Source organism: Phyllostomus discolor, chromosome 14, assembly GCF_004126475.2.
Source record: "Phyllostomus discolor isolate MPI-MPIP mPhyDis1 chromosome 14, mPhyDis1.pri.v3, whole genome shotgun sequence".
NCBI lineage: Eukaryota > Metazoa > Chordata > Mammalia > Chiroptera > Phyllostomidae > Phyllostomus > Phyllostomus discolor.
Genome location: NC_040916.2, coordinates 15,892,187 through 15,916,264, shown reverse-complemented (window position 1 = coordinate 15,916,264; position 24,078 = coordinate 15,892,187). Strand labels below are relative to the sequence as shown.

At 54.5% G+C, this 24,078-nt stretch overlaps 1 protein-coding gene across 1 annotated transcript in view; it reads right to left on the bottom strand.

Annotated features, from left to right (window-relative positions):
- Positions 1–24,078, bottom strand: part of NMNAT2 (nicotinamide nucleotide adenylyltransferase 2) — a 113,216-nt gene that overhangs the window by 19,218 nt on the left and 69,920 nt on the right. The window contains exons 2-8 of the mRNA XM_028530724.2: positions 13,869–13,957; positions 12,959–13,026; positions 10,413–10,491; positions 7,989–8,115; positions 5,956–6,036; positions 4,757–4,801; positions 415–491 (exon numbers count right to left, since the gene is read on the bottom strand). Of these exons, the coding sequence (XP_028386525.1) occupies positions 415–491; positions 4,757–4,801; positions 5,956–6,036; positions 7,989–8,115; positions 10,413–10,491; positions 12,959–13,026; positions 13,869–13,957 (566 nt within the window). The remainder of the gene's footprint in view (positions 1–414; positions 492–4,756; positions 4,802–5,955; positions 6,037–7,988; positions 8,116–10,412; positions 10,492–12,958; positions 13,027–13,868; positions 13,958–24,078) is intronic.

Genomic DNA, 24,078 nt, shown 5'->3' with positions numbered 1-24,078 from the left:
AGTCAAAGGAAAACAAAACCCCATTCAAAAGGGTAAAGGCTTTCTAAGACCCCTGCCTCCCCACCTACCACGCAGCCCCTCAGGAGGACACACGCGGCCCCCACCCCAGCAGGACCTGGAGAAGGTAATTCTATGACTCAGACTGCTTTCTCCCCAAGGGCTTTACAGGAGCAAGCAGGAGGACGACGGAGTGTGAAAATCAGGAGGCCACCCAGCTTGAGAGTAGGTGAGAAAATGTTCTTCCCTAGAGATGTGAAGGGATCGCCCTCCTGGGAGCTCGCAGGAGAGGGGAGGCTCAGGCTGGGGGAGAGAGGCTGGGGGAGAGGGAAGACCAGAGGCTGAAACCCAGCACCTCCTCCCACCCTCCCCCAACGCCGGCGTGTGCTGCCACGAGGTGGTGACCTGGCTACTCACATCTGCCTCATTCCAGAGCCCGGGGATGCAGAAGGACTCCAGCAGGTCGCTGCCGCACAGCAGCAAGATCCGCAGCTCTGAGGAGGGCGACAAGTTCGCAAAGGGAGTCAGTGAAGACCTGGGAAGCGTGTGGCTCTGGCGTTCTTCCCCCAGGTGCCCCCAGAAGTGGCCCATGCTTGGGGCTCCAGCACCCCTGCACCTCAGCATGTGGGTGCAGAAAACTGCCCGCCTCTCCCCAGGCTCCCTACAGGCCACCCTGTCTTCCGGGGGAGGGATGACTCCTTCAGGGAGAGTCTGGTTTGCCTGGTACTGAGGGGTTTCTGGGGATGGGGGTCTTTCTGTGCCAAACCAGACTGGCCAGCCCCTCTCACAGTGATTGAGCAGCCAAGTGCCTTGTCTGCAGTCTAAGGGCCTCTCTTTGTTGCTTCGCATCCAAGGCCAGTCCCGGTGGCCTTGGCTCCTCTCTGCTGTGCACTGTCCGGGTTTGTCTCCCACCACAGATGCCGACATGATGGGGGCGGGCGGGGACATTGAATGTGTCCAGCAGCTGCTGTTCATGGGATGCCCCCGCCTCACACGGCCACTGTCCTCAGCTCAGGGCCTATGAAGCGATGCTGAGCACCTCCTTGTCTGGCTCCCAGGCACACTCCCCGCTGGTCGGCTGTCTTTCTTCCCTCATTACATTTGCTCCGAATCAGCCCAGGGAGGCCCATCGTGGTTTGAACCAGGCAGCAGACTGACTCGCTCACTAAAGCAGAGCAATGGGGAAAAAGGACCCCGGGATTCACGGAGCCACAGGGGAGAGGCCTCGCCCGGCCGGGGTGTGACTTGGGGTGGTGTGTTCAGACCCCAGCCATCCCAGGCCCTCTGTCAAGAGGCCATCATGCCCGTGGGCATCTTATCTGAAACAGTGACACAGCCCGCTCTGAGCCTTCCAGAGATGCTGCCGCCCTGGCCCCTGAGGCTGAGGTGGCCTTAGACACAGCAGCTGGCTCACAGACCTGACAAGGACTCTCAGGTCACGAGACCTGTCCCGGCTGCTGGGTCTCCAGATGGTTCAGGGGAAGGCAAGGCGGCTGGGGCTGATGACACCCTCAGGGAGTCCCATGGAACAGTGGGGCCCTAACTCCTAGCAGTCCTGCTGCCCCTCCTCTCCTTTCTTCCCCACCTCATGCTGCAGCCTCATGCTCTGTTCATGTGCAGGGACTTGAATTTACCTTTGCGTCCCCAGGGCGGGACAGAGGGACCGCACCCCGCAGGCGCTCAGGAAATATGAGTAAGCACGGCCCAGACAGGCTGACCACGCAGGCCCTGTAGGCAGGTGGTCCGAGCTGGCTGGGCTCTCCATCCCGGCCAGCCATCTTCGCTCTCAGGGCGTGGGGCTCCGGGGAAGCGCTGCCCTGGTCGGCGACACCTCCCTCCGGCCCTCCCTCCGTGTAGGGCCACGGGATTGCTGGCCCAACTGCCCCCCTGCAGAGAGGAACCAGCCTTCTAATGGCTCAGAGGAGCCAGGTTCACTCCCAGCTCTTGCTGCGCCCCACCCCCACTAGGAGCCACCCGATTCCAGGCCAGTTTTCTGTCACTCTCATCATCCAAGAGTTGGGTTCGGTGGCCGGGGCCAGAGGACATGCTGGCCCTCAGCTCTTCTCCATCCACGGCTCCCAACTGGGGGCAACTTTGTCTCTAGAATGTGGCAGTGTCTGGGGACGTTTCAGGTTGTCAAGACTGGGAAGAAAGGTGGGCTACCGGCAGCTCGTGCTACTGGCAGCGATGCTGTTTAACTTTCTCCACAGCACGAGGCAGTCCCACCACCCAGAATTCCCAAATGCCAGCAGTCCCGGTGAGAAACCCTGCTTGCTCTCCAGCGACGGAAATGAGCCTCTTTTCTACTCCCCAGCCAGAGACTCACTTTCCCACTAGGGTATCATGTTGGATTATTATCTTTTGAAGCCAGAGCACAGAAAGCTAAGGAGTGGGGCCTCCACCTTCTCTTGCAGGACCAGAGCTGATGCGTTTGTCCCAGACCAGAGGCTCTCGCAGGACTTGGGAGCCCGTGTGTGGCCACTAGAGGGCAGCAGTGACTCTCCCAGTTGATTGCACGAGGTTAATGCGGCCCTTTCCAGCCCACAAAGCCTTTGGTCTGGGGCAGCCCCCGGAGGAGCAGTCAGTTGGTTAAAAACGTGGAGCCACAGATGCTAACGGAGCAAGGAGGCTTTTTCCTTCCTGTGAAGCATACAAGGGGATTGCAGAAAGGGAATGTGTGAGCCGGAGGGCTCCAGAGCCCAGAGGCCTGGAGGCAGGGCAGCTCCCCGCCACTTCACCCGCTTCACCCCAGCAGCCAGGGATCCAGGACCAGCAGCCGGACCGGCAGCCAGACCAGCAGCCGGACTGGCAGCCAGACCAGCGCTCCAGGCACACTCCCCGCCCAGGAATCTGTGCAATGCGAAGCCCAGGCCCTGCGGCCCTTCCCAGCTCCAACCTCACACAGAGGCAGCCAGCCGCCACCTGGGCCAGGCCAGGGATCTGTCCTGATGGCTGTGGCCACCTGGCTTTCCTTTCTCTGGAAGGACAGTAAGCAAGACAGGGCTCGGATGGCCCCGCCCCTCCCAGGGCTGCAGTGAGCGCTGGCACGCAGCACCCCCCACGGGAGGAGGAAGGGGAACTCCCCAGGCGGGGATGGCCTCATACCCCGGGCCTGGGTGCTGGGAAGGGAAACCAGGTCACAGCTGAGGCTTGGCCACAGGAAATTCTTCCTGGAACATGGAATGAGGGGACTCTACGTTGGAATACTGCGCTGAGCATTGCTGGTCAGGACGGCCTCCCCGCCCAGCCAGGTGCGGCAGCTCGGGGCACTGGGTTCAGGGCTTTGGCGCCTGTCCTGGCCTTCTGGGTGCTTGGGCGCTGTGGAACCTGGAGCCCAACACTCCGGCCTGCTTTGGGGAGCGACCAGGAAGCCGGATGCCACTTTTCAGGACCCTCAGACAGTGATGGGCAGGGAAAAAAGGGACATTAAAACATAGTAAAAGAATTAGGAAGTGAGGAGTTTTGAGTATTCATTACTTCTGTTCTTTTTTTTTAAATGGTCTTTTTTTTTTAAACAGCAATTTATTTATTTATTTTTAAGATTTTATTTTTATTTATTTTTAGAGAGGGAAGGGAGAGATAGAGAGAGAGAGAAACATCAATGTGCGGTTGCTGGGGGTTATGGCCTGCAACCCAGGCATGTACCCTGGCTGGGAATTGAACCTGGGACACTTTGGTTCCCAGCCTGTGCTCCATCCACTGAGCTATGCCAGCCAGGGCACTTCTGTTCTTAATACAATTTATTTAACTGCTACTTAATATCATTTAATTTTTTGTGTTGGCTGCATTAAACAACCGGCTCACAAAATTCCTGAATCTGGCAGACCAGTAAGAGCTGCGTCAAGTGCCCCCAGAGAAGCCCCTGGAAACGGTGTCACATCTGCTGGGCCTCCTGGGAGAAACTGATGCTCAAGGTCAACCCACCTCCCAGGGTCACACGGGAGCCATGGCCTCCGGCCAGCGGGGCAGTCCTGCAGTGTCTCTGCAGCTGGACCGTTCGGACTGAGCATGCCTGCTGGACACTCGGCTGCCCCTCACTCATCCTGGAGATCCAGGCATTCAGTTGTCACTGACTCTCCTGGTCACCTGGCACCTGGGCCAACTCCAGCTGCATCTCTCTGGCATCTCTCTGCTCTCTCCCCAGCCTCAGATATCTGTGCTCCCCACTAGTCTCCCCTGGCCACTCTGGACCCTTGGAAAGATCTCACTTTTCCGGTTCGCTCGCCGGGGTTAGCCAGGACGCAGCTTCCTCCCTTGGGTGGGTGGGCTCCTTCCCACATGACAGCTCCATGTAACCGCCCTCCACCTGCACTGGCCTTGAGCCTCCATGGCCCTCACATGGACAGTAGATGCCTTAGCCTCAGCCCCGGGCTGCAGGGCGGGTGTGGAGGCGGCTTTCGGGTGCCCCTCTGCTGCTCATCACCCGAAGGGCTTCCGCCTCCAGTGCGGCATTGTGGGCAGAAGAAGGGCCCCTCTGCCTGGCACTGAGGCTCAACTTCCATGTCTTTTGGGCTCGGCCTTCGGCCAGAGGGGAAAGTGCCAAGGGACCCAGGCCGGCTCCGGGGAACTGGAGCGAGTGCTGTCGGGAGGTGTGCCGGGGGACGCCTGAGACTTTGGTCCTAGCTTGGGATTCCACTGGGGGTACACTCAGTAGCAAAGACGAGCCGGGGTTTTCAAGCCTCTCCCCTCCCCACTCTGCCCGGGGGGGCGGGGTGGAGGCAGGTGGCCCCCCTGCCCCCGGTTTCCCGTCCCCACTCACCGATCTCCTCGTACCGCATCACCGTGCCCAGGTTGGCGTTCTCATCTAGGAGGAGAGGGGAACGCAGGGGCATTAGGGCCCCCACTTCTGGTGCCCGACACGCAGTCCACCCAGGCTTCTCGGCGGAGGGGGGCCAGGTGGGAGGAGGGGGGTGTGCTCGCCTCCCGCACAGGAGGGCCGCTGCGGCAGCCCAGCCTCACACACAGAGAGAGAGCCTCTCCGCGGGCTCCGGGCGGACGTCACACTCCTGGGGCGAAGTGTGTCAGAATCCCACAGCCTCGCCAGGGAGGCAGTGACGAACACACACTTGCTCACGCTGAGCACCTTCTGTTCCTTTCTGTATTTTAGGGAAGCGCAACGTCCCCCAAACCTAGGGAGACGGGTCTGAGTCGCAAGGAGCTGACCCTCTCTCCTTAGGGGTCACCGGGTTCCAAGAACGAGCACAAATGAGTGCTGGAGATTTTCCCACGAGGCAAAATGCAGCAAGAGCCCGAGGAAGATGTGAACGCCAGAGCCTACGGTGCGTGCTCGTGAGTGTGCGAGGCCTGCACGGGGGACGGGGGGATGTGTGCCCAAAGCCCCAGAGAAGCCATTTGGGTCCCCTGCCTCCCTTCCTCCTCAGCTGTGCCTCTTAGTTCCTCCTCAAGATGCCTGAAATTGGAAGTCTCAGACATGGCAGAAGTCAGCCCAAAGAGTCAGAGGAAAGAGGTCTAGCCCTTCAGCTCTTCTGCGGAGTCGAGGTTGAGGACCGTGGAAGAGCCCTGGGGACTTGGACAGTCTTTTCCATGCCAAGCCCATGGGGGAGCTGCTCCAGCCAGAGGGTGTGAAGGAGAGAGCACGCATGTTCTCAGCTTGTCACCCGGACTGCGGACACTGCCCGAGCCAGAAGGACCCACCCAAGGGAAGATCCTGGGCCTCCCGGACACTCTGACGCCTATGGCCACGTTCTTCGGGGCATGGGGAATGAGCACATCACCCACCACCAGGTGGGATCTCCTGGGCAGCCCGGGCCAGGTGGGCCATGCCCCCTGGGCCCCGATAACAGGTCCCACCAGCACAACCCAGCAGCCTCTGTTTGCTGGAAGCCATTGCTCTCTAAACAGCTGTCCGCTAGCAGGGGCTGGGGGTGCTGGCTGCATACACAAAGGGAGGAGGGGGAGGAGGGAGGCGGGACGGGCAAGAAGGTCCACGCTCCTTACCCACAAAGGTGAAGCGCTCCACGGGCGGGCGGACACAGCAGATCCGGCTTAGGCTTTCTCCCACCTTCCCCAAGATCTTGGCTACGGGAGAGAGCAAGACACACAGGGACAGGGGGAGAGAACCACTCACAACTTACACGCGTCAGCCCAGCCCTGGGCCGCTGTGAACAACAAGGGGTGTGTCGGAGGGGGCGGGCGGGTGGCGGGCAGTGGAAGGAGGGTAGAGAGAAAGAACAGAAATGTGACAGCAAAAATTCCTTCTCAGTTCCAGTCCAAGGCACAAGGTGTTTGAGCCACAGACTGGTACCTATTCTCTGGTCACGTTTACTATACGGTGGAACAACTGGAAAGTACAGAGGAGGAAAATATATGAGGAGGAAAATTAAAAAGCCCCCATTATCCCACCCCTAGAGAAAACCACTGCTGACGTATCAGGATGTTATTTATTTTCTTCCATTTTTCTAAATATGTGTTATGCTGCTCTTGTCTGTGTAACACAGGGTGGATCGTATTGTGCGTTTCAAGGGCATATTGGTTGTTTGCTTGCTCGTTTCTCAACATCGTAAGCATTCACCCATCACCAAACACGAACGCCCTAATCCAAGGAGGCTGAGCCTGTGGCAAAGAATCCCTCTGGGATCACTTCTGCTGGACTGAGGCATCCCTTCCCATGCAGGCGGTCTGCAGGGCAACCAGACGACTTATGTGGGCGGGAAGGTGTCTGGCTTTCAGTAAGCTCTCTGGGCTTCAAGATGGAAATTTCTCTCTCAGCACCCCCCAGCCCTCACCATGTAGCTGTATGTAAACTACGGAATTCTGGCTCTTCCCCCTTTGTCACAGACAAATGACACAATAGCTTATGGTGTCTGGGCTTGAAAGGTAACACTGGCATCTATCTCTTGCTATTGGCCTGAAAGAAATATTAGAAAGAACATTAACCCCTGGCTGGTATAGCTCAGTGGATTGAGCACGGGCTGTGAACCAAAGCATCACAGGTTCAATTCCCAGTCAGGGCACATGCCTGGGTTGCAGGCCACGGGCCCCAGCAACCACACATTGATGTTTCTCTTTCTCTCTCTCTCTCTTTCTCTCTCCCTTCCCTCTCTGTCTAAAAAATAAATAAATAAATCTTTAAAAATAAGAATTAAAAAAAAGAACATAAGGTGTTAGAACTGGAAAGTCCCAGATAGGAATTCTGGCTCTTCTGCATTTGAGCTGTGTGTTCTTAGGCAAATCACTTACCTTCTCTGAATCTCATGTAAATGAGAACGTAGAATCTCTATCTCAAAATCACTTTGTTAAATGAGAACCCGTGTAAAGCACCGTGTAGGCATGCAGTGCTGGGTGCTTGGTGAGTGTGGGGGCCCCCCAGCTGTCTGCCCCTGGACACATGGGTACGAGCATGGAATTCTGGATGCAGACCACCTGGGTTTGACTCCTGGTGCTGCTACTTCCTCCTTGTTTGAGCCTGGGCAATGTCCTCAGCCCCCGTGGAAGAGGCAGAGAAAAATGCTCCCTCTCGTATCTTTCATTTCCAGCCGAGGCGATTATATTTACATTGAAACACAAGTGAGGAATGCACACCATCCCCCTTGGCTCTATCTGCCTCTCTGTTTCTCTCTAGTTGTGACTGCTTCTCTCTGATCCTCTATATTAAGGGTTGTCAGCACAGAGACCAGAGCACTGGCATCACCTAGTTAAAAATGCAAATTCTCCTGGCTGGTGTAGCTCAATGGATTGAGGTTGGGCTGCGAACCAAAGTGTCGCAGGTTCGATTCCCAGCCAGGGCACATGCCTGGGTTGCAAGCCACGGCCCCCAGCAACTGCACATTGATGTTTCTCCCCCCACCCTTTCTCCCTCCCTTTCCTCTCTAAAAATAAATAAATAAATCTTTAAAAAAATGCAAATTCTCCTCCTGCTCCCAGACCTCCTGAACCCGATTCTGGGGCGGCGCCGAGCAACCCGGATGCTAACCAGGCCTCTGGGCGACTCTGAGGTTGGAGAACGCCACGGCACACCAGCGTGCCCCTACCTGCCGTGGGCTTGGCGGGCACGTTGTTGTTCTGGTAAATAGGCTGGGGGTTGTCGTTCTGGGGCTGTCCGATCACGGGCGTCATGGAGGGTGTGTTGACATTGGAGAGGATGCAGCCAGTCACCCGCTGGGGAAAGAGAGAAACGCAGAGTCAGGGTCATTAGCCAGGTGACTTAGGAAAGGTGTTTCCTGGTCACCTCCAAACACTGGTGTGCTGTCCATCCTGATGAGGCACCCCGGGGCCCAGGGAGAGCCCTGGGGGTGGGTTCCAGATGCGGCTGTGCTGAGTGGCACAGCAGGCTGGCAGGAGGCCGGGCAGCTCCGTGGCAAAAACACAGGATGTGGTGTTGCATGGACCTCCATTCAAGTGTGAGCTCTGCCCCCTTCTGTCTGCGTGACCTTGGATAGTTAACTCCTCTTGAACCCCAGCTCAAGAGTCTAGCATAGAGAGGCAACATTTCCAGGTTGTGCTGGGATCGCACAAAGTGAGGATACACAGAGTATCTTTAAAGTGCCTGGCACGTGGCAGGAAATGGGTACCCAGTAGCTGATGTTGTAACCTTCTGGGCAACACAGGTACCTGCCCTCCCCGCCCGCTTCCTGGGGCTCCATGAGGTCGCGCCTGCACCAGGGACGAGTAAGCTCGGAAAAGGTCATAGGGACACCAGGCGCTCCCACCACCTGCCGCCCCTCCCGGGCACAGAGGCCAGTGAGTGGCAGGGCCAAGCCAGAGAGCGGTGCCCCATAAGGTGGGACGTGTTTGCTCTCCGGGAAGGTGCGGGGCGGGGGTCTGGGCACTGCTCCCCGGTGCGAATACACACTCCAGAGCTGGGTGGAAATTCCGTGTGTGTGAACCATTGTCCCTGCTATCTGGCCTCTGCTTCTGTCTAGCGCCGCAGAGGACGGCGGATAATGCAGCACTCGTCACAGCTGACCCAGAAGCAACCCACCTTGCGCACGGGGAGGGGTCAGTGGCTATTGGGCACCAGAAACAAAGGATGAGTTTTCAGCGTGTTTAGCTTCACAAGAGCCGTGGCTGACTCCAGGTCCCTCCCCTGACGGCCAGCATCCCCACGCCTGCGCCCTGCCTTTTCTGGGTTACTGAGTCCTGTGGCCAGAGGACCCCTGAGCTCCAGGGCTGGCGTGACCCCCTGAAGACACCTCTGCCACAGGCCACACCGCAGGCAGAGCAGCACATGAGTCCTGCGCTGTGGAAGGACCGGCGTTTGTCTTGTGGGTGGCTGTCCCTTTTGGAAGGTTCCTGATGGGAGAAGGTCACGGCCGCGTGCAGCACATGCGGGGGCCGGCTGGCCGGGCCCACGGCGTCTTCTCGGCCCAGCTGTGGCCGGCGCAGTGGGGGAGGGCAGTCTGCCTCCTTTTTAGTACAAGGTCACTTCCAGACAGGAAGATGCCGCAGTCCCGCTTACTGACGGGTCTGGGGGCCGGGGAGCTCCTTCCTCCCGCCTGGAGCATCCTTAGTCCTACGCCCGAGAAGAAGGAAGGGGCTGGCTGCCCGCCCCGGTCTGCCCTCGTCGGCTCTCTGGGGGCTCTCGCGGTGTCAGAGGCCTCTGCAGACATGGCCTTGACTCACTTTGTAGGCCTGTGCGTGTCTCTCCGACAGGTCTACTCCCCATGCCAAAAACACCGGCCTGGTGCCAGCACTGGGGGCGCAGGCATTGACAGGAGGCAGCCCCGAGCCCCTGCTCCAAGGCAGGGGGCTATCGAGTCCTACAGTCCCTGCCGGTCAGTCTCTGCCGTCACTGCAACAGCTGGGGCTCTGGGCGGGGCTGCTCTCCCCAGACCCACGCCTGTGGACATGAGCGAGAGAGGCAGGGGGGGAGAGGGAGAGGCAGGGGTGGAGAGGCCCAGGCTGTTAGACAGCAAAACAGCACCCAGCTTCCTGGCTGGCATAGCCAGGGCTCAGCGCACCTGCAAGATCCCCGGTTCCTCCCTTCCGTCAGGATGCCTGAGGCTCCTGGTGACTCTTAGGAGCACAGGCCCCCAGCTGACCCCAGCCGACCCCAGCTGACCCCCAGCTAACCCCCAGCTGACATGTCGTGTACGGAGAGCATTTGTGTGAGGCCCCTGAGACTTTAAGGACGTTTATTGCCACGTGCCTCTTAGCCTATCCTGCCAGATACACCCTTGGACAGTAAGATGGGGTGGCTTTCGTCACTGACTAGCAGAGAGGAGCAGTCAGGTGCCACCCTGCATCGGTTCTTTCAAGGGGGCCCAAAAAGAGGGAAGGGACATGGTTTTCTTCAAGTCCACGGGGAAAAAACGGAGCAGATGCAGCGACAGCCTGCTAGTCAGTCCTGCTAGTGTCTGGTGCTCGACACCCTGGAGGGTCTGGAGCCCGGGGCTGCACGTCTGTTAAGATGAAGCACAGCCGGTCCGCCCCCTCTCCGCCGCCGCCCAGCTCACCTTCATGAGGTCCCGGTGGTGCTCCAGCACGCTGCAGGTCGTCTGCCAGGTGTCCTGGTAGCACTCCCACGGGTCCACCCTGGCAGGGTTGGAGAGAGGTTTCGCTTGCTTTCCAGCCTCTCACTCGTTTCTCAGGGGCTCCCTCCAAAGACCACAGCTCAGGGAGCTTAGCACGCTGGGCGAGCTGTGCACTTAGATCTCAAATCAGGTAAAACACGGGCTTGACACACTCCCTGAGCCTCGGTGTCCCCCTGTGAAAGGGGAGGTGGACGCGCGGGCCGGCGTGCGGAGGCCAGCGTGCAGAGGGGCCTACGCGTCTGCCCAGGTTTAGCTGCCACCCTGCCCGGAACTGCCCACGGCAGGGCCTTGGGGAAGCTACCGGATCCTTCAGGGCTCCCTCTCCTGTCTGCAAAGTGGGGCTCTGCTTTGAGCAACAGCAGCTACTCTCTCGTGGGGGGGGGTTAGAGGGGCCCGATGAGTGTTATACGTGAAGTGCTTAGTACTGGGTCTCGCTCTTATCCTTATCTGCAAAACGGGAGTTCTCCTCGGGACCTAACAGGATTGTGGGAGCAAGGCCCTCCTCAAGGGGCGGCTGCCGTTCTCGGAGCTGGGAACTGCCCCACGCTCCTCCTGGCACAGGCTGGCGGTCAGATGGGCAGGCGCACACCCGCAGGCAGCCAGCCCCTCCCGCACACCAGGGTGAGAGCGAGCAGGGCTCCAGCCCGGACTGGTGCAGCCCTCGGACTTAATTACAAACCTAATGAGCTGCTAAATTGGGATACTTCCCAACATTTTCTTAGCAGCTGAGCATCCCCTGCCCACCCGCCTCCATGCGCACACACCCAAGGTTCTCAGACAGGCAATCTCACCAACTGAAAACTCTTAGCCAGTCAGCCTGCCCTGAGCCTGGCTCCCCCGGATCGCTGCCCAGCTCCCACCCCCGACGTGGGCAGACCCCTGACCCGGGGAAACAGGCTCCCCACATCCAGGGGCCCTGCCGTGCCCTGCCCCATCTCTAGAGCTGGCTCCGAGCCTCCCTAGTGATCTCAGCTCAGGGTTCCGACTTCTCAAGGGCCCAGCGCAGGACAGGGCAGGCAGGAAGTGCTCGATCAATATTTGTTGATTGAATGAGGGAATCAGTTTAGAATCTGCTAATCACAACCAAGCAGTAACAGCCTCCTGCCCAGCATTTCCCCCACTGGGCCCGGCTTTCCCCAGTGGATCAGAAGCTACAATGTTAAGAGGCTTCGATTCTGTCCCTGACTCAGCCACTCTCAGGTGTGCAGTTTGCTCTCAAGCCCCGTGAGTTCTTGGGGTCTCACGGGAGAAAAGGCAGGTCTCTCTCCGCCTGACCTAGGTCTCGGGGAGAGGAGAAGGCCTCCCAAGGGCATGTGCCTCTCACACAAATCCCTGTGTACAATCGGCAAGGATCAGTATTTAAGGATCACTGTCCCCTCCCTTCAGGGCTTTCGTTTGCGCCCACCCCACCTTCTCCGCCACCACCTCTGCACCCCTCATTCCGAGGTCAGTTTCCTTTCCATTTCCTGCCTTCACGGGAACCTCTAGGTGCTGCTTACTTTCCCACGGGGGCGGGGGGAAGTACAGTACAAATGGTGCGCCATTATTTCTAACAAATGGCATCTACTCATGCAAATTATAACTGTAGGAATGTTGGGGGGTGTAATTAGCATAATTAGTGGAAGGTTGCTTTAATTATGCGGCAGGCTCCGCGGATAACGGAGTCTGCCGGGGCAGCGGAGGGTCCCGGGAAAGGCAGCAAGCGCTCGCCCCCACACTTCTGTCCCCCGGTCAGCGCAGGGCCCTGGGGACGCGAGTTAGGGAGCGGGAAGCGGCCCAGGCCAGGCCACTTGCCCTGGGAGGGAGGGAGAGTCCACGGACCTGAGTGGATACGAAAGCAGGGAAGCGTTTGGATTTCCTGGCTGTGCCTCACGCGAACCCCGATGATGTTTTTGAAAGATCCAAGAATATTCCTGGATCCAACGGTGTCAGAGGAGATGAAACTCGAACAACACCCTGTTCAGTGTCAGGGCTTGGTTACCAAACCGAGTTCTCAGGGGGCCCCCCCGGAAGGGCTGCGTGCCTGTTGCTGGCACAGGCTGTTAAACACGGGGACGGCCGGCCCCGAATGCAGTGGCTCCCACTAAGCTCACATCACCAGCCGTAGACCTAATACCTCACTCAGCAGCCCCGGCAGCCTTCCCCAGGGGCGTCGTCTCAGCCAGGCAGTCTGGTCGGCACGTCTGGGAGGCACTTCACCCGACACCTGCTCCTTGTACAGAAGTTTCCCACTGTGCACAGCTCCTTGGTGCCCCTTCCTGCCTGCTGGATGGGATGCTGCCTGATGCTTGGATCTTTGAACAAAGCCACTTTGATCTTGAAGTCTCCTCAGTTGAATTATATTTTAACGGGGTTACTATCTCCCTTGGTCTCCCACCCTGGTCAGGACCCATCTTCCTTCTCCACCTCCCCCCCGACCCAGCAGGTCCCAGGGCCACCCGCCTCTGGCATCATCAGACCAGCCCTACCTGATCCAATCGGAATTCTGGACGGCCAGCTGACACATGACGAGACGATGCCGGCTCGACACAAGGCCCTGGGAAGCAACAGAGCGATCATGGGGAGGTCCGTCTGCTCCCCACAGCCTGCCCGAGACACCACCCCGAGCCAGCCCTTGACAAAAGTGCAGCCATTTTTCCTCAGTATCAGGGAATGAGGGTGGGCCCCCTTTCCATGTCCACCAGCCACACAGAGGCATGGAGGGTCAGAGAGGACAGAAAAAGAATGAAAGGTGGTGGAGTAGACCACCCATGTCAGGACCCCCAGGTGAGCCCCCCAGGCCAACGGAGCAGCCAGTGTGCCCAGCGCAGAGGTGAGACTCAACTTGGCAGATGCTGCCTCGTCTCGTGGCTCACTCTGGTGCTTAGGCGACCACCCCCGGAGCCCACCAAGCCGTGCGGGGGAGGAAGGAGAATGGCTTCCTGGGGAGACTTCTGGAGTTTCTAAGACATGTGGCAAGGAGGGAGGGGCAAGGAAACAATCTGTAGATCAGATTGGAAAATGGGTACGCCTTTCTTTTTCTCCCTGAAACCCCAGGAAGGGGGTTGCCTAGCCCCTAACCAGCCACTAACTTGGCATCCATGCCGAGCACACTCGGCCCTCAGCGGGCGGGCCTTGCTACTCGTTTAACGAGTGTGGACTGAGCCTGGCCCCGGGAGCGGCTGCCTGGTCGCGGGCAGCTGTTCCTCCCAGCTGTTGCCCAGCGCCCATCGCTCAGGTCTGACTGCGGCCCGGGCGTGGGAAGCAGGACGCCTGCCACCAGACCCTTTGCTTTTCCAGGAATCAGAGCAGACAGGGCAGTGGGGAGGTTTGGTGCCAGAGGAGCCCCCGGGGCAGGAAGGGAGGGCGAGGGCGGGAAGGGGCAAAGGAGGAACCCACCTGTTTTCCGTAGGAGTCGTGGACAGGAGAGATGATGCCGCCGATCACAATAAACCTCCCCGTTTTGTGCAGATAATCTCTGGCTCTTTCTAATGCAGAGGAGAAAACCATGCTTTACGAAGAGGAAAGGTGCGAATTAAAGGTGATCGCTGAAATCAACACGTTCAGCTCCAAAAGGCTTATTTTTCATCTTTCTGGTCGCTTAAATAGAAAGTGCCAGCTTTCAAAGCAAAGGTGGGGGATTCAAAAGGTCATGGAGCCAGATTTCAAGCCCCGAAGCAAAGGATTTCAAACTCAAGGGGATTAATCCAGCTTTAAAGGTTCTCGCCGGATGAGCCAGCGTAGTGACAGGGACTTAACACGGGCCCCTCCCTAAAGGCCATTAGAGCAACAGACTGACATTTACCCCTGTGATCACTGGCGGAAATTCTAAAGTGCAGGAATAATTTTTTGAAGAAGAAGAAGAAGAAGAAGCCTTCTTATATTATGAAAGGTGAGCTGATTGCCTCATCTAGTTTACTCAGAAGAGAAAAAGCCATCGAAGCAAATTTAAAGAGGCTTCTGAATAATCAGGGAGAATTAACAACCAGATTTTTTTTAAAAACCATCATTATAGTTAGTTGAGGAAAGTTCAGCCAGAGGGGAGGAAAAAAAGGCTTTTTTCCTTAGGAAGGAATCTGTGACATTGCTTTTTCAAACTGGCCAGCCACGCCCAGCTTCCTTTTCATGAGAAAATTCAGTCACCTAGGAAAAGGATGCAAAGTTTGGTTCTGTTCCTTCTAAGGGGGTTCATGGCACAGCTCCAGCGGGGCCTGAGCTGGTCCTGCTGCAGAAACGAGGTGCGGATTCACCTTACAGGTGAGGGGTTCTGCAGGTGAACCTGGCCTTGGGAGGCGAGGCCGGCTGGGCAGTTCACAGGCAAGGCTCCGGGGTGGCCTTGCGTGTCCCTTGGAACTTAAAACAATTCTCATCACATTTGTCTTTTTTTTTAACTTTTCACATGAAATCTCTTAGAGATTTAAAAATAATGAATATACTTGATTTTCTTAGCACAGTTTTAGATTTACCAAGTATTTGAGCAGATAATACGTAGATTTCTATATACGTAGCCCTTCACCTCCGTAACCCCTACACACAACCCCGTATACACACACACACACACACACACACACACACAGAGACCACCACTGCTGTTATTATCATCCTGCATTACTGTGGCCCATTTGTTACACTGCACAGGTTCGTGCTGACACATTGTTACAGGCCACAGTTTATACTAAGATTCACTCTTCGTGTTGTAGAGTTCTATGGTCCCCCTTCAGTTTGATTAATTTGCTAGAGTGGCTCCCAGAACTCAAGGAACCCATGTATTCACTAGACTACTGACTTATGACGAAGGATTTTAAGGATAAGAATCAACAGCCAGATGAAGAGATACATAGTTCAAGGTCCCAAACAAAGGAACTCTGTCCTTGTTGAGTTTGGGGCTCAGAACGTAGACGAGTAGAGGACATTTTTTCCTTCCCCACAATACAAACCCAGGAAACTAGGGAGAGAAAGGAACTTCCTCAGCGTGATAAAGAACAAACACTCATGTCCCGATGGACGCCAGCTATGGGATATTTACACAATGGAATACAACTCCACCGTGCAAAAGAAGACAGTTTCACCTTTTGTGACAGTGTGGATGGACCCGGAGAACATTATGCTAAGTGAAATAAGTCAGTCGGAGGAAGACAGATACCATACAATCTCACTATACGTGGAATCTAATGAACAAACTGAACTGACAAGGAAAATGGGGACAGACTCATAGGCGCAGAGCAAGCTGACTGCTACGGGGGGAGTAAGAGGTGGAGGTGGAGCAAAAAGGAAAAAGGACTCATGGACATGGGCAACAGTGTGGTGACTGTTGGGGGAGGGGGTATAAGGGGACTAAATAGTAATGGAGAGAAAATACAATTAAAGAACCCCATTCGTAAAAACCTACAGCAAACATCATTCTTTGCAGAGAAAGACTAAATGTTCTCTTCCTAAGATCAGCAACTAGGCAAGCATGTCCGCCCTCATCACAGCTATTCGACATAGTACTCGGAGTTCCAGCCAGCTCAATAGAGCAACAACAGAAATTAAAGACACAGAAATCTAAAAGGGAAAAGAAGCTGTCTCTATTTGCGTATGGCATGAACGAAATCCCAAGAGTTCTACAAGTAAACTCCTAGAACTAATAAGTGAGTTCAGTAAGTTCATAAGGTATAAGACCAACGTACAAAGAATAATTGCAAAAACATGTGGAAACTGAAATTACAAATACAAGACCGCTTATAAACCCTCAAACAAATGAATACTCAGATATGAATATATAAAACATACAGAGAACTTGTACATTAAAAACTACAAGATGCTGATGACAGAAATCAAAGATCTGAATACATATAGAGGTATAACGTGCTAGTGAATTAGAAGACTCACATTAGAAAGATATTAATTCTCCCCAATTAGTATATAGATTAAATGCACTTCCTAGCCACATCCCTGAAAGACTTGTTGGTGTAAAATCATTCTAAAATTTATACGAAAGGTAAAGGAACTGATCTAGTTAAAACCTTTCCCAAAAAAAAAGAATAAAGTGGGAAAATCAATCGATCCAAATTATAAACTTCATTGTGGAGCTGCAGTAATCAAGGCAGTGAGGTACTGGCAGAGAGATAGACACACAGGCCAATGAAATACAGCAGTCTAGAAACAGGCCCCCACAAGAAGGGCCAATGAATTTTGACGAAGATGCAAAAACAACCCAGGGAAGAAACTAGTGACACGTGCAACAGTTGGGGTGAATCTCCAGTGCATCATGTCCAGTGAGAAAAAGCCAGTCTCGAAAGGTTGCATATGTAACATTCCATTCACATGACACTCCGAGAAACTGTGCACATGAGTGGTTGCCAGGAGTTAGGGATGGGAGTGGGCAGAGACGGGAAGTGTGTGTGTGGTGATAAGGCTGCAGCCCCTGGGAGCTCGTTATGGTGATGGGCTGCTTCTGTGTCTTAATTGTGCAGCTCCCAAGCATCTACAAAGGCGGTAGAATGACATATAACTAACTACGTACACTCACACCAATGTCAACATCCTCATTTTGATGTTGTTGCTATAGTTACATAAAATGTTGCCATTGGGGGGAACTGGGTGAAGGGCACATGAGATCTGTCTGTACTCTCTTTGCAACTTCCTATAAATCTGGAATTATTTCAGAATTAAATGTGTTTTAAAGTTTAGAGTACACTACAAAACACTGTACAATTTTAAGTTGGTAGTGTGCCGATCCAGGCAAATGGCCAGCAAACTGGCGGGGCTAAGATGCTCCTGTTCATCCCTTCCCATTTCTGCTGCTGCCTGGATACCAAATGTTGGGTTGCTACGGCGTGAGAGCTGCTGCAGAAGCTGCGCTTCTCAGACTTTGACGTGCATGTAAATTCTCCTGGGATCTTGTCAGAACGTCGATTCCAAGAGTCTGGGTGGGCCCGAGATCCGGGCCAGAATTCGGGCAAAGGTGAGAGAGGCAGTATCATTCAAGTGCAGCGTTAGAGCCTACCTTCATTTAAAATGATCATGTTTTGTGCCCTGGTTGGTGTGGCTCAGTGGATTGAGCCTGGGCCTGCAAACCAAATGGTCACTGGTTCAATTCCCAGTCAGGACACATGTCTGGGTTGCGGGCCGCCTCTCCAGTAAGGGGTGTGCAAGAGGCAACTACACACTAATGTTTCTCTTTCTCTCCTTCTCCCTCCCTGCCCCTCTCTAAAATAAATAAAATCTCTTTTAAAAATTATATTCTGTTTATCATAGATGTTGTACTTGCATTTTGATTTTTAAAAATATTATCTATCTTGAGTACTAAGTTTGGCGGTGCCCCCTTGAATTCTGCACTGGAGGGGGCCATCTCCCCTGGCCTTACCCTACCCCTTGCCCTGCCTGAGATTCAGCATTTGTAACAAGCTCCCAGGGAGAGCAATGTGGCAGGCCTAGGGGCTATGTTTTGAGTAACAAGGGAGTCAAGACAGCTGGGGCAGCCCCTGCACTGTCAGGGTACCCACAAAGGAAGCTCTCCCCCCGTCCCCCATGGCACCACCACCTCTACTTTGTATGACAAGGGTATGAGTGGACGTTGGCAGGTAGCTCACTGGCCACGCTATAGCAACAGCCCTGGAACTTAATTTCATGCCAGGCTTCCCCAGATGTGGTCTGTTTCTGTCCATCAGCTCTGCCCCAGGGACAGAGCCAGCTCATTCTCACATCTTACACTCGGGTCCGACCGCCTTCCATAGGGTCTCCCCTCCTGGCTCCTGTTCTCCTGGAGAAGGAGCCCAAGGCGGTCAGCAGCGCTGCCGTGGTCTGCCCTCAGTGTCCAGAGGCTCCACTGTGTCTCCCTCCTCGTTCCAGGCCATTAGGAACCGGGTAAACCTTCCTTCCTGACAACCCAGGCTGGGCCCACCGGCCCAGACGGATGCCACACGGACGATTTGTCTTTCAATCACAGCACGTGAGAGAGACCCGCCTCGCCTGCCTCCCGGCTGCTCCGTGGGTCCGGCCGGCGTGGGTCGTCGCCTCTCTTCTTTCAGGGAGTTAAAGGAGGACACATGGGGTCGGGGCATCGACACTTCACTCAACGTCTCTTCTCACAACTGCAGTCAGCAATGATCCCTTTTGAGCCGTGTTCACAGCTGGGGTTGCCTGGGTGTCCCCTGTCCGAGGGGTGCCTGAAGGTGGTCCCGACTCGTACACATTCCGAGTATTAGAAAGATCAAGCCCTGGATGGTAAAGGACGAACCTGAAGGAGTTAAAAATAAAAGCCTCCCCATCATCGGCTGCTTCGACATGGATTATTTTTGAGCTGAAGGCAATCGAGACCCTGCGGGTTCACAAGAAAATCTTGTCTGCCCCTTAGAGAAATTAAATTAAGTTAAACGAGTTATTACCAGAAATAACTTTTTATGACCTGTCAATAGGGCAGGGGAAACTTCTAATCGCTAAACCTCTGCTCTCCATACCCTCCTGTGAGGGACCTTCCCCCATCTCCAGCCCCAAGGTGCCCAGCCACATCCTCAGCTCAGAGTGTCAACTCCTGCATCTCAGCTACCTGTCTGTCTCTGAGCTTCCCATGTACATGGAGTCTCGGACTCCCTCCTGTATGTAAGGTTCCTGGAAGTAGGCAGGTAATTAAAGTTGACAATTTTCTCTTGTTGGTCTGTCTCATGTGGATTCAATTATGAGACCGGCTGGCGGAACCTGGAAGGGTAGAAGAAAATTTCTCCCTTCTTCACTACATCAAGTTGTGAGTCCTTCTGGGCAGGGTTAATGCCTCACTCAGGGGTCAAAAAAAGTTTGTTTTAAAGAAACCATCCAAACTGAGACTTGGGCGTTCCTTAACAATAATTCAATGAGTGCTCACGATGTTCACGTCTTTGTGCGAGGTGCTGTCGGAGACACAATCCCTTGAACCCCTTGAGTTATGAGAGCATATTTTTTCCTTTAGTGAAAGATAGTTTTTTAAAAAACATCTATGTCTATATATTTTATCCTTACCCAAGAACATACTTACTGATTTCAGAGAGGGGGAAGGGAGGAAGACAGAGAGGGATACAAACGTCGATATGAGAGAGAAACGTGCATCGGTTGCCTCTCCTACGTGCCCCAGCAGGCGACAGAACCTGCAACCGAGGCGTGTGTCACGACCGGGAATTGAACCTATGGACTTCTGATTTACAGGAGGACGCTCCAGCCAACTGAGCCACACTGGCCAGTGGCTGACTGGTGAAAGGGGAGAGGGGTGCTGGGTTTAAATGCCCATGGGGATCAGGCCGAGGTCCCTGAACAGACGCATGTGCAGAGCAGCCTGCAAACCTTGAGAAGCTCCCCTGAACACACCGAGTTCAGTTCTCTCCACCGTCTGTCAGTTCCCGCCAGCTGTGCCCTGCTGCCCGAGCCTCAGGCTGCCTGAATTCACCACGGAAAGTAACAAATGCTTCCCAGAACCCCTCGCCCTCCTGGGTTTCCTCTAGCTCCCGGACTTTCATCCGTGTGTCTGGGTTTTGCAGCCATCACTACTTGCAGCCCTGAGCCAGCATGGAGTGACACACAGTGGCACAGTCACCCCCTCATCACTGCGACCTTATTTGCTCCACTGCCTCTACCTCGGAAGAATCCGATTTGTGACCCTTCCTTCCACAAACTGTCACTTCCGACAGACCACCAGGCACACCTCTCACAGGCCCCAGCCGCCCCGCGCCACCCCAGGAGTCTGGCCTCCACGCAAACCCTTCCCACCGGGAAAGCTCCCCAGCTCCCAGCCCCTACCCTTCCAAACCAGGCTCCAAGGTTCTTGGGATTCGTCCCGCCCATCGTTGAAACAGATTTTTTTTTCTATTTATTTCTTCAGAAATAGAAAGCTAAATATATATGTAAAAATATGACATGAACTAGTTTCCCTTCTGTGAGACTCAGAAACACATGAGGGAATTATTTTAGAAGCCCGCAGGCTGCAGCACTAAATATAGCTGGGTAGGTGGGCAGATCGGGCGGAGAACAGAGTGGAAGGTGGGGAGAAAGCAGTCAAGACAGAAGGAGGAAGCCCGATGCAGGAAACCCACTTGGCTTCCCACGAGGGTGGTGAGTCTCTGCCACGGGCATGGAATCAGGCTCTGTTTTTAACTACAACTCTGCTATTCCACACTTTATTGATCTTTTTGATTTCAAGTTCGCCATGTTGGCTTCTTATCTCAGGATAATTAACCTCTGAAGTGGAATCTGTCCAGCAAGGAAAAGAAGCAGCGAGCACTAGGCAGAGAAGGGTCCCTTCTGCAAGGACGTGGCCCTGCCGAGGCCCTCATGTGGTGAGGGCCTTCTCCACGGGCAAAGGTGCTTTTCGCCCAAAACACACTGCTGTGGTCACACTGGACCCGCCGAGATCACCCGGGATCACCACCCACCCCACCTCAAGATCCTTCATGTAAGTCACGTCTGCAAAGGCCCTTTTGGGACCGTGTGTACGGGTTCCAGGGATGAGGAGGCACTGGAATTGTCTCACAAAAGGACAGGGAATGTGCAAACTGACTCAAGGTACGCTTTCCTAATTGTGCATGCACATGGTTCAACCTGGAAGGAGAGAGGACTATTAGTCCAGAACAGGCACTGAAGGCATTATACCCATTCTTTTAGCAGCTTCTGTCACTGCTCAGGCCGTCAGATTGCTTCCTCTGGCCGCCCCAGTGTCCTCCTTCTGATGCCTGGGCAGTGCATGACTGCCCCCTGTGAAGGTACCTGAACAGCTTCTGACACTTCTAAAATTTCTGCTGCATGCTTCATCTCTGTTTTATTGGAGGTTAATGGTCCTCTTTCCTTCCAGGTTGAACCATGGGCATGCGAAATTAGGAAAGCGTACCTTGAGTCAGTATGCACACTCACTGTCCTTTTGTGAGACAATTCCAATGCCTCCTCATCCCTGGAACCCGCACACACGGTCCCAAAAGGGCCTTTGCAGACGTGACTTACATGAAGGATCTGGAGGTGGGGTGGGCGGCGATCCCGGGTGATCTCGGTGGGTCCAGTGTGACCACAGCAGGAGTGCAGGAGGCTGAGACTCAGAGGCAGAGGTCGAAGAGGGAGGAGAGAGACGCAAAGATGGAGGCAAGGATGCAGGTGGCCGCTGGGAGACGGAAAAGACACGGGAGCCTCCAGGAAGGGCACACCGTGATTCCAGTAGGACTCCCAGAACTGTGAGATCATACGCTTGTGTTGCTTTAAGTCAGCAAGTCTGTGGTATTGACTATTAGCAGCCATAGGAAACGAAGACCGTTGTTCACCCCCGCCCTCCCTTGACCAGGGAGCCCAGCGGACCACTGCCCCGTCCTGAACCAGAAGGGCAGAGAGGAAGCTGGCTCCCAGGAAATAAATGTACCCCGTGTTGGGCTCTTTCAGGGCCAAAGAAGGGACATAATCTTTAAAGTAATTCCACTGTTGTTTGGGAATTTTCTCTTTAACGAAAGCTATAAATGAAGACGTGTACAAGAATCTAGTAACACTCAAAAACAAAGCTTTTGAAATTTCTTAGATTAAGCCACCAAGCTCACCTAAGAGGCAGCAGCTCACCTAAGAGGCAACAGAGCATAAATGCAGAGGCTCTAGGTTCAAATCCTGCCCCAGAGCTTACTAGCTGCGTGATGACCTCAGGTTAGTTTCTCAGCGGCTCTGGCTGCTGGCTCACTGCTAAGCTGGAGATAATGACACTGCCTGCCTCACAGAGTTGTTATGTGACAAATGCAAAGAGCTTAGCAGAGCTCCAGCACCCAGGGACCACGGGCCATGCTTTCCCTTCTTGGGGAAGTCTAACAACTTCCTTGAGATGATAGAAAATATATACTTTGGTCTCTACCCCTGGTTCCCAGCACAGAGCTGCCCAAACCCTCGCTATTTCCTCAGTAATGAGAACACAGGAGTATCTATTGTATTTGTCTTAGTTCCAGTGAGGTGACTCTGGATGGGCTCCTAGACTGCTCCTGGACGGGGCTGGCCAGCAGATACATTAAAAACCATGATTAGGAGCTTGGAATTTTTAGCTCCACATCCCACCCCACCCCCTACCCTCCAGAGAGGGGAGGAGGGCCAGCAATGGAGTTTATAATTGATCGTTTCTACACAAGGGAGCCTCCATAAATATTGCCGATCTTTGGACCCTGCAGTATGTAGCCAGTGGGTCAGAAGCACAGGTGATGACTTGGGCTGCGACTGTGTGGGTGTTTGGGTGGGCAGGGGTGGGGGCGTCTTGTGGGACTGAGCCCTGAACCTGGGGGATCTGACGCCATCTCCACGTAGACAGTGTCAGAATTAAGCTAAGAACTGTAGGACCCTGGCTGGTGTTACAGAGAATTGCTTGTTGTGGGGCAAACCTCTACACTTTTGCTGATCTTTTTTTTTTTAAAACAACTTTTAAAAAAAAGATTTTATTCATTTATTTTTAGAGAGGGGAGGGAGGGAGAAAGAGAGAGAGAGAGAGAGAGAGAGAAATATCAATGTGTGGTTGCTGGGGGCCGTGGCCTGCAACCCAGGCATGTACCCTGACTGGGAATCGAACCTGCGACTCTTTGGTTAGCAGCCTGCGCTCAATCCACTGAGCTATGCCAGCCAGGCACTTTTGCTGACCTTAAGTGTCAGAAGGGTGTGTTTTGTGTGAGTAAAGAAGACACACAGAAAAGAGACTCATAAAAAGAAAGGACTGGCTTTTTCCTGCAGAAAGGTGGCAGCCCGAGGTTTTTCCTTATTGCAAAAGTGAAGGGAAGGAAAGGAAACTTCAAACACTCTTAAAAAAAATGTACACGGCTTTCCAGTGGGGGAGCATTAAGTCTAAGAGGTCTCCCTCTTGCCCTGCCGCGCTCGCCGGTGCCCCCCAGCGAGATGTTTCCCTGGTGCTCGCTGCCTCCGTGGCCCTGCCCTCCTTTGGAGAAAGCACACGTGCCCCCCTCAGCTTTCGAGGCCACCACTGGAGACCCGGTGTCTGATGGCCACACCTCCATCTCCTCTGGACCTTAGGGGAAACCAAACAAGGGGTGGAGTGACGCCAGAGAAGCTAAGAATGGGGTGGGGGTGGGGTGCTCTTGGGCAGATTGCGGCTCACGACGGGGGAGCCTGAGCGGTGTGTCTGGATGGTGGATGGGACCGAGCCCCACGCAGCGAGTGTGGGCTGGCCGCTGCTCCCCGGGTGACGGATGGAGCTCTGCCGGCAGCGGGACAGAGGAGGTTTCTGCTGCGATGGATGAGGCTGCTGTGAAAGGTTTCATTTATCTTAGGAAACTCTCAGAGCTCCGAGAGGATCCTGCCGCTTCTCCCGGCACTGAGAGTTGGAGGCCTGACTTCGGGGCCTGCGGGCAGCAGACAATCTGAAAATGCCCTTTCGGATTACGATGCAAAATAAGTTACCACCCTTGTATGTCCCCAAAGGCAACTTTGTAAAAAATGATGGTAATTAGCGTCAGCGAGGGTGGAGGGCAGCGAGAGCTCTAACACACTGCTGGTGGGAGTGTGAACTGATAAAGCCTTTTCGGAAAGCAGTACGGCAGCCAGCATCTATCAAAATGGTAAGTGGGCACAACCTTTGACCTTTCAATCCCCTCCCAGGAATCTGTCCTACAGAAAAAAAACTTGCATATGTACAGAGAGGTGTCCA